Source organism: Chlorocebus sabaeus, chromosome 1 (assembly GCF_047675955.1).
Source record: "Chlorocebus sabaeus isolate Y175 chromosome 1, mChlSab1.0.hap1, whole genome shotgun sequence".
NCBI classification, from domain to species: domain Eukaryota; kingdom Metazoa; phylum Chordata; class Mammalia; order Primates; family Cercopithecidae; genus Chlorocebus; species Chlorocebus sabaeus.
Window position 1 is genome coordinate 108369373 of NC_132904.1, and position 14240 is coordinate 108383612.

Below are 14240 nucleotides of genomic sequence, written 5' to 3' on the forward strand. Positions count from 1 at the left end.
GTATGTATATTCTTTTTTTTTTGAGATGGAGTTTCACTCTTGTTGCCCAGGCTGTAGTGCAATGGCACGATCTTGGCTCACTGTAACCTCCACCTCCCGGGTTCAAGTGATTTTCTTGCCTCAGCCTCCCGAGTAGCTGGGATTACAGGCATGCGCCACCACGCCTGGCTAATTTTATATTTTTAGTAGAGATGGGGTTTCTCCACATTGGTCAGGCTAGTCTTGAACTCCCGACCTCAGGTGACCCATCCACCTTGGCCTCCCAAAGTGCTGGGATTACAGGTGTGAGCCACCGCGCCTGGCCTAAACATATTTTTTATTGAGTATTCTCAGTTGGGAAATGGAAGGATTCATCAAAGAGAGGCACAACAGTACAGAAAGCCAATGGCTTCTTTTAGTTTTACTTTTGCAATCCTAAATGTTTGAGTTCTTTGCAAGGAAGGCAGTAGTTGAATAAAATGTAAGTTGTGAACACCATAGAAATCCTAGTAAAGCTGTAATTCTTCGTGTTGAAATATTTGGTATAATATCAAGTATAACCTCTTTGAAAAGTTCCAAAGATGCTTTTAGGGCTGAAATCCAACATTAATATCTAGGTTGGTAGCTCCCTTAAATTGGCATGTATGTGGTTCTTATCTTTAGCAGCATAGCTGACTTCCAGCTCCATCTTAGAGTCTTATGAGTCTGCATAGGGTCTGTCCTTGGAGATTTTTTAATAACTTTTAGAACTAACCACTGTCTGTAATCTTTCATAGTTTTATTGAACAGATATTTATTTATCATTTACTTTGGACCAGGTGCTATTTTGTACCAGGTCGTATTATTTCTAAGAACTTGAAAAATATTAAATCCGTTTAAATGTATAAACATCCCTGTGAGATTGGCACTATTGTTATCTCCATATTGTAGGTAAGGAAACCAAGACACAGAAGGTTAAATAGGTTACAGAAAAGGTTATGTAGCTAGCTTGAATGAGAAAAATCATGTTACTTAAAACTGTGCTATGAGTTTGGAGGGATAGTGGAATCTCTGAAGTCCCATAATGTTTTTTCTTTCTATTTAAGGTTTTGAAGTACAGGAAGAAGGTTATCTGGCAAAAATCCTGATCCCTGAAGGCACAAGAGATGTCCCTCTAGGAACCCCACTCTGTATCATTGTAGAAAAAGAGGCAGATATATCAGCATTTGCTGACTATAGGCCAACTGAAGTAACAGATTTAAAACCACAAGCACCACCACCTACCCCACCCCCGGTAGGTATGCTTCTAGAATTCAGGAAACACTTACCTAGTTTATCTCTAAATTAAGGAGTTTTGATTAGATGATATCCTAGGTTCCTTCCACCTCCAAGATTCTATGACTGAGGAGGGAGATAGTTGATTAACCTTTGTGGAGACCTATAGTGTTTGTTGTACTGCATTGTTCACCTAATGGTCGATAGTTTGGGCCTTGTAGCTTTTTTTTTTTCTGCCATCTAGAGTCCTGCTGAAAGCAAAGCTGACTGACATGCTCTCTTTCTGCTTTAGATGTAGATATCATGCTTGTGGAAAGTAAGGCTTCATTGCCCCAGCCCTTTTTTTTTTTTTTTTTAAAGAGACAAGGTCTCACCCTGTCACCAAGGCTGGAGTGCAGCGGTGCAGTCATAGCTCACTTCATTGCCCATTTTTTATTAAATATACTGAATAATCTGTCACTTGAAATCCTCTTGTTATTCACGTAGTAGGTCAAGCATATATTTCTGATACAATGGAACCTTGACATGACTTCTTTTGCATAGAATTTATTATATCACAAAATACTTTATAAACTATAACATGAACTTGCATTAACTCCAACCAGAGATAACACTGACAGTGAAGCTTCCGCAGATGCTAGAATCATGTGAGTTTAAGCTAGGTAAACATTTCTATAAGACAAAAGTTGATTTGTGACTGCTGTACATTTATGGGAAGCTGGCAAGTAGCATTGTTGTTATATTTCTTTTTTTTGTTTGTTTTGTTTTTTAATTGTTGTTGTTGTTGAGACGGATTCTCACTCCGTCGCCCAGGCTGGCTTACAGTGGCGCGATCTTGGCTCACCGCAGCCTATACCTCCCGGGTTCAAGCAATTCTCCTGCCTCAGCCTCCTGAGTAGCTGGGATTATAGGCACCAGCCACCATGCCTGGCTAATGTTTTTATTTTTAGTAGAGAAGGGGTTTCACCATGTTGGCCAGGCTGATCATGAACTCCTGACCTCAGGTGATCTGCCCACCTCAACCTCCCAAAGTGCTGGGATTACAGGTATGAGCCACTGCACCTGGCTATATTTTTAAAGATACTTTTCAACATGGGGCCTAACCGCATAATTTTATATTTTGAAATTAGCTGGCTGGGTGTGGTGGCCCACGCTGGTAATCCCAGCACTTTGGGAGGCCAAGACGGGTGGATCGCTTGAGGTCAGGAGTTTGAGACCAGCCTGGCCAACATGGTGAAACCCCATCTCTACTGAAAATACAAAAAATTAGCTGGGCGTGGTGGTGCATGTCTGTAATCCCAGCTACTTGGGAGGCTGAGACAGGAGAATTGCTTGAACCCAGGAGGTGGAGGTTGCAGTGACTGCACTCCAGCCTGGGTGACAGAGCAAGACTCTGTCTCAAAAAAATAAAGAAGTTAGGATAATTAAAAATAAAAATCATGTTGGTGATGTAAAAGAATGCAAATAAAGAAGTGGTAAGAGATTAAAGTGAAGAAAGGCCATAGGATACTATACACTGATTGGCAATATTCAATTCTGTGCTTCTTCGTGTTGTTATGGAATAAAGTAACTTTGTTCTGTCTTTGACATAGAAATATATTGTTCTTGCTGTTCATATTACTACATTATGTTGGTTAAACTGGAGCAAAGTACATTATGATCTTTGGAAAAAAGATGAAAGTTATTAATATTTAATTAAAATAGTTTTAATTTATTAATGAGATGTAAACTTTTAATCTTTCAGACCAGTCTTTGAAGTGGTGAATTAAAACAATTTGTAATTTTTTTCAAAAGGTGGCCACTGTTCCTCCAACTCCCCAGCCTTTAGTTCCTACACCTTCAGCACCCTGCCCAGCTACTCCTGCTGGACCAAAGGGAAGGGTGTTTGTTAGCCCTCTTGCAAAGAAGTTGGCAGTAGAGAAAGGGATTGATCTTACGCAAGTAAAAGGTAAATCTGTTTCTATGGAATGGAGTTATAAAGTTAAAATTTAGTTGAATTTCCTCCTTAAGACTTGCAAGTACAACTATATATAGCCATACTTATAACTGGGATAGTAGGGACAACTGTTAATAATTACATCAGAAGGGAGAAATAGTTCTTTTGTTGCCACCACAGAGTAGGGAAACTTTTACTGAGCTTAATTTACTTTGCCTAGAACCTACCCATATACTTTAGATACCTTTTTTTTCCCTCTTCTCTTCATGGAAACTACTTGTTTGAAAGTGTATGTACTTGTTCAGCAAAATTGGGTTATGGGACTTGATTGTGTAATAAGAAACCTCTGTTAGTGCTAGGTTGACTGTAGTAATAAGCAAAGCAAAATAAAATTTGAAATTGGGGTGATTTGGAATGACTTAAAATAATAAACTTCATATAAAACAGAACTAGAGCTCCCTGAAGGCAAGGGAAAATGCCTTACTTGTCTGTCTGTCCCCAAAGAAAAAATAAAGCTTTGTGATAAGAGCATGGGGCCTGGAATCAGACCACCTAGCGTTTCCTCCTGGCTTTATAATTTTTTTTGTAATCTGTTTTCCAGTGAATTACATAAATTGTATGTCCTTATGTCAATTACTTTTCTAGCCGTAAAACCGAGGTATTGTACATCATATAGATGGTGAGAGTTAAATGAGCTATAACAGGTGAAGTGCTTAGAACTGTATCTAGCATATAAGTACTCAATACATGTTTGTTGTCATTCATATTGATATTATTGCCTGGCACTTAAGTAAGTTTTTTTAATTAAACCTAAGCTAAAATTTAGTGTAGGATAACTAAGGTTCTTATTTGGAAAAGGAAGTTATTATTCTTGGAACTTGGTTTGATGGCTAGTACTATGTGCCAGTCATTTAACTTACCATACTTAATGTACACAACACTTCTTGAAGTAAGAATTATCATTCCCTATTTTCTGGATAAGAAAACAGACTGTCAGACTCTTCAGGGTTCTTCTTTCCTGTTAAATAGTAAAGTTGCAGTGTGACTCTAGATTTGTTTAACTCTAAAGCCTGTTTCTTCACACTACCCTATCCTGCCTTCCATTTTGATGCTCTGCCATCCATAATTACTAAAGAAAAATATGCTTATTTCCCCAATTGTCTAGTTATGGGTGCTCAGTGGTGGTTATCTCCTATCTGCAATTTGCTGTCTTATAGTTAGAAGGCAAGCCAATCCCAAGACACAAGAGTGGAATGTTGTAAAGTTTTTGGACTTTAGAGATTCTTATAATATTGGAAGACTCTTTTTTTTCCATCTTAATGCCATTTCAGTAGTATATTGCTACTGTATATTGCTAGTAGTATATTGCTACATTCTTTATGTATATATGATTAGAATCAGGGACAGCAGTGTAAGTTGGAATAACTTTTAAAGGGGTAGAAAGGACTGGGTTAATAATTATATCTAAAGAATTTAGACAAGCAAAGAAGGACCATTTATTAGATATTAAGCAATACTGGTTACCTTACCAAAGATATAAGTGGAAAATCCCTTAGGTATGAGCTGAGGAGGAGTGTTAAGAAAAAAAAAGAAGGAAAGAAAATCCCGCTATTCTTACTATGCAGGCAGAGTTAGGTGGTAAATACCATCGAATACTATCTACGCATCAGACACTTGTTCATCAGATGGGTAAGATTTCAGTTTCAGTTGCTTATATGACTAACAGTAAAGAATTAAATGAACAGAAAGGGAGTATAGCATAGTAGTTAAAAGTGTGAGCTCTGTAGCTGGAATGCTTGGGTGTGAACCTCAGCTCTTTACACTAGCTGTGTGACCTTTTGTGTCAGTTTCTATATAAAAACAATAGGTTTAATGGTTGTGAGGTTTAAATAAGTTAACCAGTGCCTGTACAGAGAAAGCATATCTAGGTATTAGCTATAATGATAATATTTTTGTTAATAAGATGATTTAAGTGCTAAGAAAGAAAGAAACTCAGTGATATACTAGTGAGTGAAAGGGTGGATGGATATATGTGCAGTCATGACTACTTTTAGACAGGGTGGTTGGGAGATCTTTTTGATGAGGTAACATTTGATTTGATCTGAAAGATCAGAAGGAGGCGGTTTGAGCTAACCATGTGAAGAACTGGGGAAAGATCATTTTAGATAGAGAGACTAGCTCTACACAGTCCGAAATGGGAAAGAGTTTAGCGTGTCTGAGGAACATAAAAGAGGCCAGTGTTGGCTGGGCGTGGTGGCTCACGCCTGTAATCCCAGCACTTTGGGAGGCCGAGGCAGGCAGATCATAAGGTCAGGAGATGGAGACCATCCTGGCTAACACAGTGAAACCTCGTCTCTACTAAAAATACAAAAAAAATTAGCCGGGCACAGTGGCAGGCACCTGTGGTCCCAGCTACTCAGGAAGCTGAGGCAGGAGAATGGTGTGAACCCTGGAGGCTGAGCTTGCAGTGAGCTGAGATCATGCCACTGCACTCCAGCCTGTGCGACAGAGTGAGACTCCATCTCAAAGAAAAAAAAAAAACAGAGGCCAGTGTTAATGAAACATAATGAGCAAAGGGTCTAGTAGGAAACGAGACTGGAAAAAAACAGGGATGCGAACATACATGATCTTATAGATTATGGTAAAGAGTTTGAATTTTATTTAAAGTACTTGGGGAAGCCATTGAGAAATTTAAGCAAGGAAGTGAAATAAAATGATTGTGTTTTAAAAAGATCATTTTGGTTGCTCTATGGCAATGGATGAAACATTTATCTAGTTTATGTTTGACAAAATCCCTACTTTTTTTACCCATAGCCCAGTGTTCTTCCCTTTATACCGTATTGCTTTATGATGGCCTGTTGTGCCGCCCTAGAGAGATAGAGAAAAGGGTTGAAAAGGTTTCAACTAACGCCTAAGTCAGGAAATGCTTGTGGGTGGCAGAAGCTTAGCATAAGGCAGGCAGTACTATGGATTCCCTCCTCCTGAGGGGCTGTGGTGTCTAGATCAGCCTTGGTTGTAAGGGGAGGTTATGGTTTCTGTCTTTTATAAAGGAGAGAAATCTAACAGGGGTACTACTACCTCTGTTCTAGAGCTCCTGGTGAGAATAAATACAATCCTAGCCAACTCAGTTTTTGTAATGAAGGAAAGGACTTGGGAAGAACTACACACAACAAGAGTCCTTTTTAAAGTCTGTCTTGGGGGAAGATGAATCAATTTGACCAAATTTTTTCCTAGAAGTGGGCCAGTGTAAAAAGTATTATATAATAATAACTAAATTCTGAATCTCCTTAGAATTAAAGGTCAAGATTATCTACTTGGGTCCAAAATTAAACCTAAGAGGCTGTAGGTGGAAGGAAGGAGGAAATTGAATATAAGTAAAATTAAACCTACTGAGAGAACTTTGAAGATCCTTCCTCATGTGTGACATTGCACCTTTTCCCTTCATTTCCTTTAACCTGGGCCAGTTTAGAGCCTTGGCTACTGTGAAAAAGCTATGAATTATAGAGACCACATAAGGAATGAATGATTCTAAAGATGAGATAATCGCAGATAGGAGTTATTCATGCTATTTTGGGTTGAAAAAATTGATTTGCCAAAACAATTATTGTTATACCTGTAAATTCTGTACAAAAGGAATTCTTTATGGTCACGTAAATCCAGAAGACCCAAATGAGATCTATGATCTATTTCATGGCTCAGGAATGGTTTTTTGGAGCTAACCAGGAGGAGGCAGTTAGTTTCCCTTTTGGAGATATAAACGGTGCTCGGCATTATCTTCATGCCAGCATTTCCCAATTTAAAAGTAAGGAAGATGAAAAAAATTAAGTACAACTTGGATAAAACTCTAAAAGAGAAATACATAAAGGAATATTTGCAATAGTTAAAAAGAAAAGACCCACTCCAGAACACACACTGGTACTCTGTGTGGATTAAAATTAATAGTTGACAAAAGCTGGTATTCGTAGGGAGAACCTTAAGGGTTAGGGTTAAGGCTGTGATCCTTTCAGAATGTTTTTGGTAGTAAACCCTTAGGCGCTTGCAGTTTAGGATCACAGTGTTGATCTCCTTGGGGAACCAATGGTACGCCGTCATGTATGTGATATTTATGTCTCTTACAGGGACAGGACCAGATGGTAGAATCACCAAGAAGGATATTGACTCTTTTGTGCCTAGTAAAGCTGCTCCTGTGAGTTATGTGTAGCTCTTACTTTTTTTGCAGTTAGTCTCTGCAGCCTGTTAGACTATTTCATACATTATTTATGAATGAAATAGCTCAACCAAGACTGTTTTCTTCTAACTTCAGTGGTTTAATAATACAGTCATCCCTCAGTACCCATAAGAGGTTGGTTCCAGGAGCCCCCTTGTATACCAAAATTCACAAATACCTAAGTCTCTTATATAAAATAGTGTAGTATTTGTATATAACTTACCCACATCCTCTCAAATACTTTAAATCATCTCTAGATTACTTATAATATTAAATACAAGGTAAATGTGTAAATAGTTGTATTTTATTGCTTAGGAAATAACAAGGACAAAAAGTCTGTACTTGTGCAGTACAGATGTAACCATCTTTTTTTTCCTGGAATATTTTTGATTTGCCTTTGGTTGAATCCAGTGATGAAGAACTTATGGATACGGAGGGCCAAGTGTATTTAGATATTTGTGTGCTATCATTTATATACAAAATCAAAGATGATATACTACCTTGACACATATTCCACATTATGTTTTGAGCTAATCAGTTTTTGCTTTGAAAAAATTTGTTCTTTTTTTCTGTTTCAAAATATTTTAAAGTACAGTTAAATGAGTTGTTTTTGGTGTTTGGTTTTTTTGTATGTTTGTTTTTGAGACAGTCTCACTGTCGCCCAAGCTGGAGTGCAGTGGCACTATCTTAGCTCATTGCAACCTCCGCCTCCTGGATTCAGGCGATTCTCGTGACTCAGCCTCCCAAGTAGCTGGGACTACAGGTGCATGCCACCACACCTGTCTAATTTTGGTATGTTTAGTACAGACAGGGTTTTGCCATATTGGCCAGGCTGGTCACGAACTCCTGGCCTCAAGTAAGCCATCGTGTCCAGCCCCCATCCCCATTTTTTAACATTGTTTAGGATAATGGATTAACTTGTTTATATTTATTTATTATTCCTTGTGATTTAAGAATGCTTCGATTGCTTTTCTTGAACATAATTTTGCAAAAACAAAATTATTTTGACATAAACTGGTCATTGAACATACTCTGACACAAAGAAAAATGACATTTAAAATATGATTTCAGAATTCTAAGTAAAAAAATTAAAACTCTTAAAACAAGCAGAAGTCTCTTTTGCTCGCTGGGGACAGAAATAGCTATTGTATAAAGCTTAGTTTTTAGACTGGCCATGGTGGCTCATGCTTGTAAACCCAGCACTTTGGGAAGCCAAGGTGAGTGGATCACTTGAGCCCAGGCATTTGAGACCAGTCAGGGCAACATGGCTAATTTCCATCTCTACTAAAAATACAAAAAAATTAGCTGGGCATGGTGGCGTGCACCTGTATTCCCAGTTACTCTAGGGGCTGAGATGGGGGGACTGCTTGAGCTCAGGAGGTTGAGGCTACAGTGAACCATGATTGAGCCACTGCATTCCAGCCTGGGTGACAGAGCAAGACCCTGTCTCCAAAAAAAAAAAAATCTGCATAGTCACTGGCAGTCTTTCCCAGGTACTTATGCTAATTGAGCCATAGTTACTGAGAACTTTTTCTTTCCTCCCATAGGCTCCAGCAGCTGTTGTGCCTCCCACAGGTCCTGGAATGGCACCAGTTCCTACAGGTGTCTTCACAGATATCCCAATTAGCAACATTCGTCGGGTAAGAGAATTACCATCATCTGGAATCAGCTATTAGGGGCATCTTTACTCTAGTTGTTTAGTTGCTTCCGTAGTTTTAACACATTAACAGAGGCTTTTTAAGTTGGGAATATTAGATGATTACTTTAAGGGAAGTTTTGGCCAGCTGAATACTTGAATCCATTTGTTCTATTAGAAGGGCCAGGCGCAGTGGCTCACGCCTGTAATCCCAGCATTTTGGAAGGCCAAGGCAGGTGGAACACAAGGTCTGGACTTCGAGACCAACCTGGCCAACATAGTGAAACCCCGTCTCTACTAAAAATACAAAAATTAGCTGGGCATGGTGGCGCACGCCTGTAGTCCCAGCTACTCGGGAGGCTGAGGCAGGAGAATTGCTTGAACCCGGGAAGTGGAGGTTGTGGTGAGCCGAGATCGCACCACTGCACTCCAGCCTAGGCAGCAGAGCGAGACTCCATCTCAAAAAAAAAAAACAAAAACCTAGGAGGTGTTATATTATGGCGGAGTCCTCCGTCTTTCAATTATAATAATGCTTGAGGTAAGTATTACCAGAGAGTAAGGTGAAGAGACAAACAGAGCCCTGAATTAGTTAAGATCTTAACTCAAGATAATTGATTTTTTTTAAATCTCTTTGGTTTCAGGTTATTGCACAGCGATTAATGCAATCAAAGCAAACCATACCTCATTATTACCTTTCTATAGATGTAAATATGGGAGAAGTTTTGTTGGTACGGAAAGAACTTAATAAGGTAAAAGGTCTGAAAATTCCAACTTTCTAAGTTACAAAATTTTATCTTTCCCCACCAAACATTTATATTTTTGTCCATATATTTTGTTACAGTATGCCAGCTGGTGTTTACTTTCTTGATCTTGTCCTTTGAAGCGCAAGATTTTAAATATTGGTTATGTCCACTTTATCTATTTTTTTCTTCTGTGCTTTTGGTATTATATCTAAGAAACTATTACCTAGTCTAAGGTCATAAAGATTTATACTTATGTTTCCTTGTAACAGTTTTATAGTTCTAGTTCTTATATAGGTCTTCGCTGTATTTTGAGTTAATTTTTTGTAGGTAGTGTGAGATAGGAATCTAACTTCATTGTTTTGCATGTGGACATTTATTCTTTCATCCCAGCACCATCTTTCCCCATCGAATTATCTTGGTATCCTTGTCAAAATTAATCATATATGTGAGAATTTTATTTCCAGATTTTTTTTTTTTTGATCTTGTTATTTTTTGTTTTGTTTTCTTTTATTATACTTTAAATTCTGGGATACATGTGCAGAATGTGCAGGTTTGTTCCATAGGTATACACGTGCCATGGTGGTTTGCTGCACCCATCAGCCCGTCACCTACATCAGGTATTTCTGCTAATGCTATCCCTCCCCTAGCCCCTCGTCCCCCTATAGGTCCTGGTGTGTGATGTTTCTCTCCCTGCGTCCATGTGTTCTCATTGTTCAACTCGCACTTACAGTGAGAACATGCGGTGTTTGGTTTTCTGTTCCTGTGTTAGTTTGCTGAGAATGATGGTTTCCAGCTTCATCCATGTCCCTGTAAAAAAGGACGTGAACTCATCCTTTTTTAATGGCTGCATAGTATTCCATGGTGTATATGTGCCACATTTTCTTTATCCAGCATATCATTGGTGGGCATTTGGGTTGGTTCCAAGTCTTCGTTATTGTGAACAGTGCTGCAGTAAACATATGTGTACATGTGTCTTTATAGTAGAATAATTTATAATCCTTTGAGTCTATACCCAGTAATGGGATTTCTGGGTCAAATGGTATTTCTGGTTTCGATGGTTGAGGAATCGCCACACTGTCTTCCACAATGGTTGAACTAATTTACACTCCTACCAACAGTGTAAAAGTGTTCCTGTTTCTCCACATTCTCTCCAGCATCTGTTGTTTCCTGATGTTTTAATGATCGCCATTCTGACTGGTGTGAGATGGTATTTCATTGTGTTTTTGATTTGCATTTCTCTAATGACCAGTGATGATGAGCTTTTTTTCATGTTTGTTGGCTGCATAAATGTCTTTTTTTGAGAAGTGTCTGTTCATATCCTTTGCCCACTTTTTGATGGGGTCGTTTGTTTTCTTCTTGTAAATTTAAGTTCCTTGTAGATTCTGGATATTAGCCCTTTGTCAGATGGATAGATTGCAAAAATTGTCTCCCATTCTGTAGGTTGCCTGTTCACTCTGATGATAGTTTATTTTGCTGTGCAGAACTTCTTTAGTTTAATTCGACCCATTTGTCAATTTTGGCTTTTGTTGCCATTGCTTTTGGTGTTCTGGTCATGAAGTCTTTGCCAGTGTCTATGTCCTGAATGATATTGCCTAGGTTTTCTTCTAGGGTTTTTATGGTTTTAGGTCTTACGTTTAAGTCTAATCCATCTTGAGTTAATTTTTGTATAAGGTGTAAGGAAGGGGTCCAGTTTCAGTTTTCTACATATGGCTAGCCACTTTTCCCAACACCGTTTATTAAATAGGGAATCCTTTACCCATTTCTTGTTTTTGTAGGTTTGTCAAAAATCAGATGGTTGTAGATGTGTGGCAATATGTCTGAGGCCTCTGTTCTGTTCTGTTCCATTGATCTATATATCTGTTTTGGTACCAGTACCATGCTGTTTTTGTTACTGTAGCCTTGTAGTGTAGTTTGAAGTCAGGTAGCATGATGCCTCCAGCTTTGTTCTTTTTGCTTAGGATTGTCTTGGTTATATGGACCCTCTTTTGGTTCCATATGAAATTTAAAGTAGTTTTTTTCTAATTCTGTGAAGAAAGTCAATGGTTGCTTGATGAGGATAGCTATGAATTTATAAATTACTTTGGGCAGTATGGCCATTTTCATGATACTGATTCTTATCTGTGAGCATGGAATGTTTCTCCATTTGTTTTTGTGTTCTCTCATTTCCTTGAGCAGTGGTTTGTAGTTCTTGAAGAGGTCCTTCACATCCCTTGTAAGTTGTATTCCTAGGTTTCTGGTTTCTTTCATCCCAGCACCATCTTTCCCCATTGAATTATCTTGGTATCCTTGTCAAAATTAATTCTAGGTATTCTGTTCTCTTTGTAGCAGTTGTGAATGGGAGTTCACTCATGATTTGGCTGTTTGTCTGTTATTGGTGTATAGCAGTGCTTGTGATTTTTTCACATTGATTTTGTGTCCTGAGACTGCTGAAGTTGCTTATTAGCTCAAGGAGATTTTGGGCTGAGACGATGGAGTTTTCTAACTATACAATCATGTCATCTACAAACAGAGACAATTTGACTTCTTCTCTTTCTATTTGAATACTCTTTATTTCTTTCTCTTGCCTGATTGCCCTGGCCAGAACTTCCAATACTGTGTTGAATACGAGTGGTGAGGGGGAGAGCATCCTTGTCTTGTGCCGATTTTTGAGACGGAGTCTCACTCTGCCCAGACTGGGGTGCAGTGGCATGATCTTGGCTCACTGCAACCTCCGCCTTCCAGGTTCAAGCAATTCTCGTGCCTCAGCCTCCCAAGTAGCTGGGATTACAGGCATGAGCCACCATGCCTGGCTAATTTTTGTACTTTTAGTAGAGACAGGATTTCACCATGTTGGCCAGGTTGGTCTCGAACTCCTGACCTCAAGTGATCTACCCACCTCGGCCTCCCAAAGTTTGGGATTACAGCCATGAGCCACTGTGCCTGGCCTATTTCCAGATTCTTAATTCCATTCCATTAATCTCTATATACCCTTATGCCAGTACCGTAGTCTTGATTAGTTTAGCTTTGTAATGAGTTGTAAAATCAGGAAATGTGAGTCGTCTTTGTTCTTTTTTCTCAAGATTGTTTTGTCTGAGTGCCTTGCAATTGTAAATGAATTTTAGGATTAGCTTGTAAATTTCTGCATTGAAGCCAGTTAACATTTTGATAAGGATTGATTGGATGTGTCTGCTGATCAATTTGGCAAGTGTTGCCATCCAAAGAATACTCTCATTTCATCCATGAACATGTAGATGCCCCTGTATTTAGTTGAGTGTTCTTCAGTCTCTTTTAACAATTTTTTAATAGTTTTTCAGAGTGTAAGTTTTGCACTCTAAATTTGCATTTGTTAAACTTATTCCTAGGTATTTTATTCTTTTTAATATTACTCTAAGTGGAATTGTTTTCTAAATTTCATTTTCAGATTATTCATTGCTACTATATAAAGGTGTGATTGTTTTTTTTTTAAGACTAGTGAGCTATACTAGTGAGAAGTGGGGAAAGAGTAGAAAAGGAGTTATATGTATAACTGACTCTGAGCAAGCAATCGAGATAACAATTGATTTTTCTATATTGATCTTTCTTTTCGTATGCGTGCTGGAATGGGATCCATATTGACCTTGTATCCTGCAAACTTGCTGACGTTCTTACAGTTTTTTAGTGTATTTATTAGGATTTTCTGTAAAAAAGATAATGTTATCTGCAAATAGAGATAATTGTACTTTTTCTGTTTTGACCTGTATGCCTTTTATTTCCTTTCTTGCCTAATTACTCTGGCTGGCACCTCTAGCCAATGTTGAATAGATGTAGCAGAAGTGGACATCTCGTCTTGTTCTTGATCTTTGGGAGAATAAGTCTTTGATCATTAAATAGTTGTGAGGTTTCCCTAGATCAGGTTGAGCAAGTTCCTTCCGGTTCCTAGTTAGTAAGTGTGTTTTGATCTTGAAAAGGGGTATTGAATTTTATCAAATGTGAATTTTATCAAATGCTTTTTCTGTGTCTGTTGAGATGGTTGTGTGTTTTTTGTCCTGTATTCTATTAGGACATTATTACATTAATTGATTTTCAGATGTTAATGGAAATTTGCATTCTTGGGATAAATCACATTTGATCATGGTAAATGATCCTTTTTGTATATTGCTGGATTTTATTTGCTAGTGTTTTGCTGAAGATTTTTACATCTATATTCGTAAGAGATTATTGTAGTTTTGTTTTTTTTTTTTCTTCTAATGTCGTCTTTGGTTTTGGTATCAGGCTAATACCGGCCTTATAGAATGTGTGGGGAAGTGTTTCTTGCTCTTCTTTGATTTTTCTTTAAAAGAATTTGTGAGGAATTGATATTAATTCTTGTTTAATGTTTGGTGGAATACTGATGAAGGTGTTTGGGTCTAAGCTTTTCTACGTGGGTAGTTTTTAAATTACCAGTTAAATCTCTTTGTTAGTCTTAGGTCTGTTCGGAGTTTTTGTTTCTCCTTGGTTCAGTTTTGGTAGCTTATGTCTGTATGGTCG

General features: G+C 38.2%; 1 protein-coding gene across 2 annotated transcripts in view; it reads left to right on the forward strand.

Moving 5' to 3' along the window:
• The window catches only part of DLAT (dihydrolipoamide S-acetyltransferase), a 39646-nt gene that overhangs the window by 9880 nt on the left and 15526 nt on the right, over nt 1-14240 (forward strand). For both annotated transcript variants that reach the window (XM_008020858.3, XM_038005220.2), the window contains exons 6-10: nt 1065-1252; nt 3028-3181; nt 7288-7355; nt 8924-9016; nt 9654-9761. In XM_008020858.3, coding sequence (XP_008019049.1) covers nt 1065-1252; nt 3028-3181; nt 7288-7355; nt 8924-9016; nt 9654-9761 — 611 coding nt within the window. The remainder of the gene's footprint in view (nt 1-1064; nt 1253-3027; nt 3182-7287; nt 7356-8923; nt 9017-9653; nt 9762-14240) is intronic.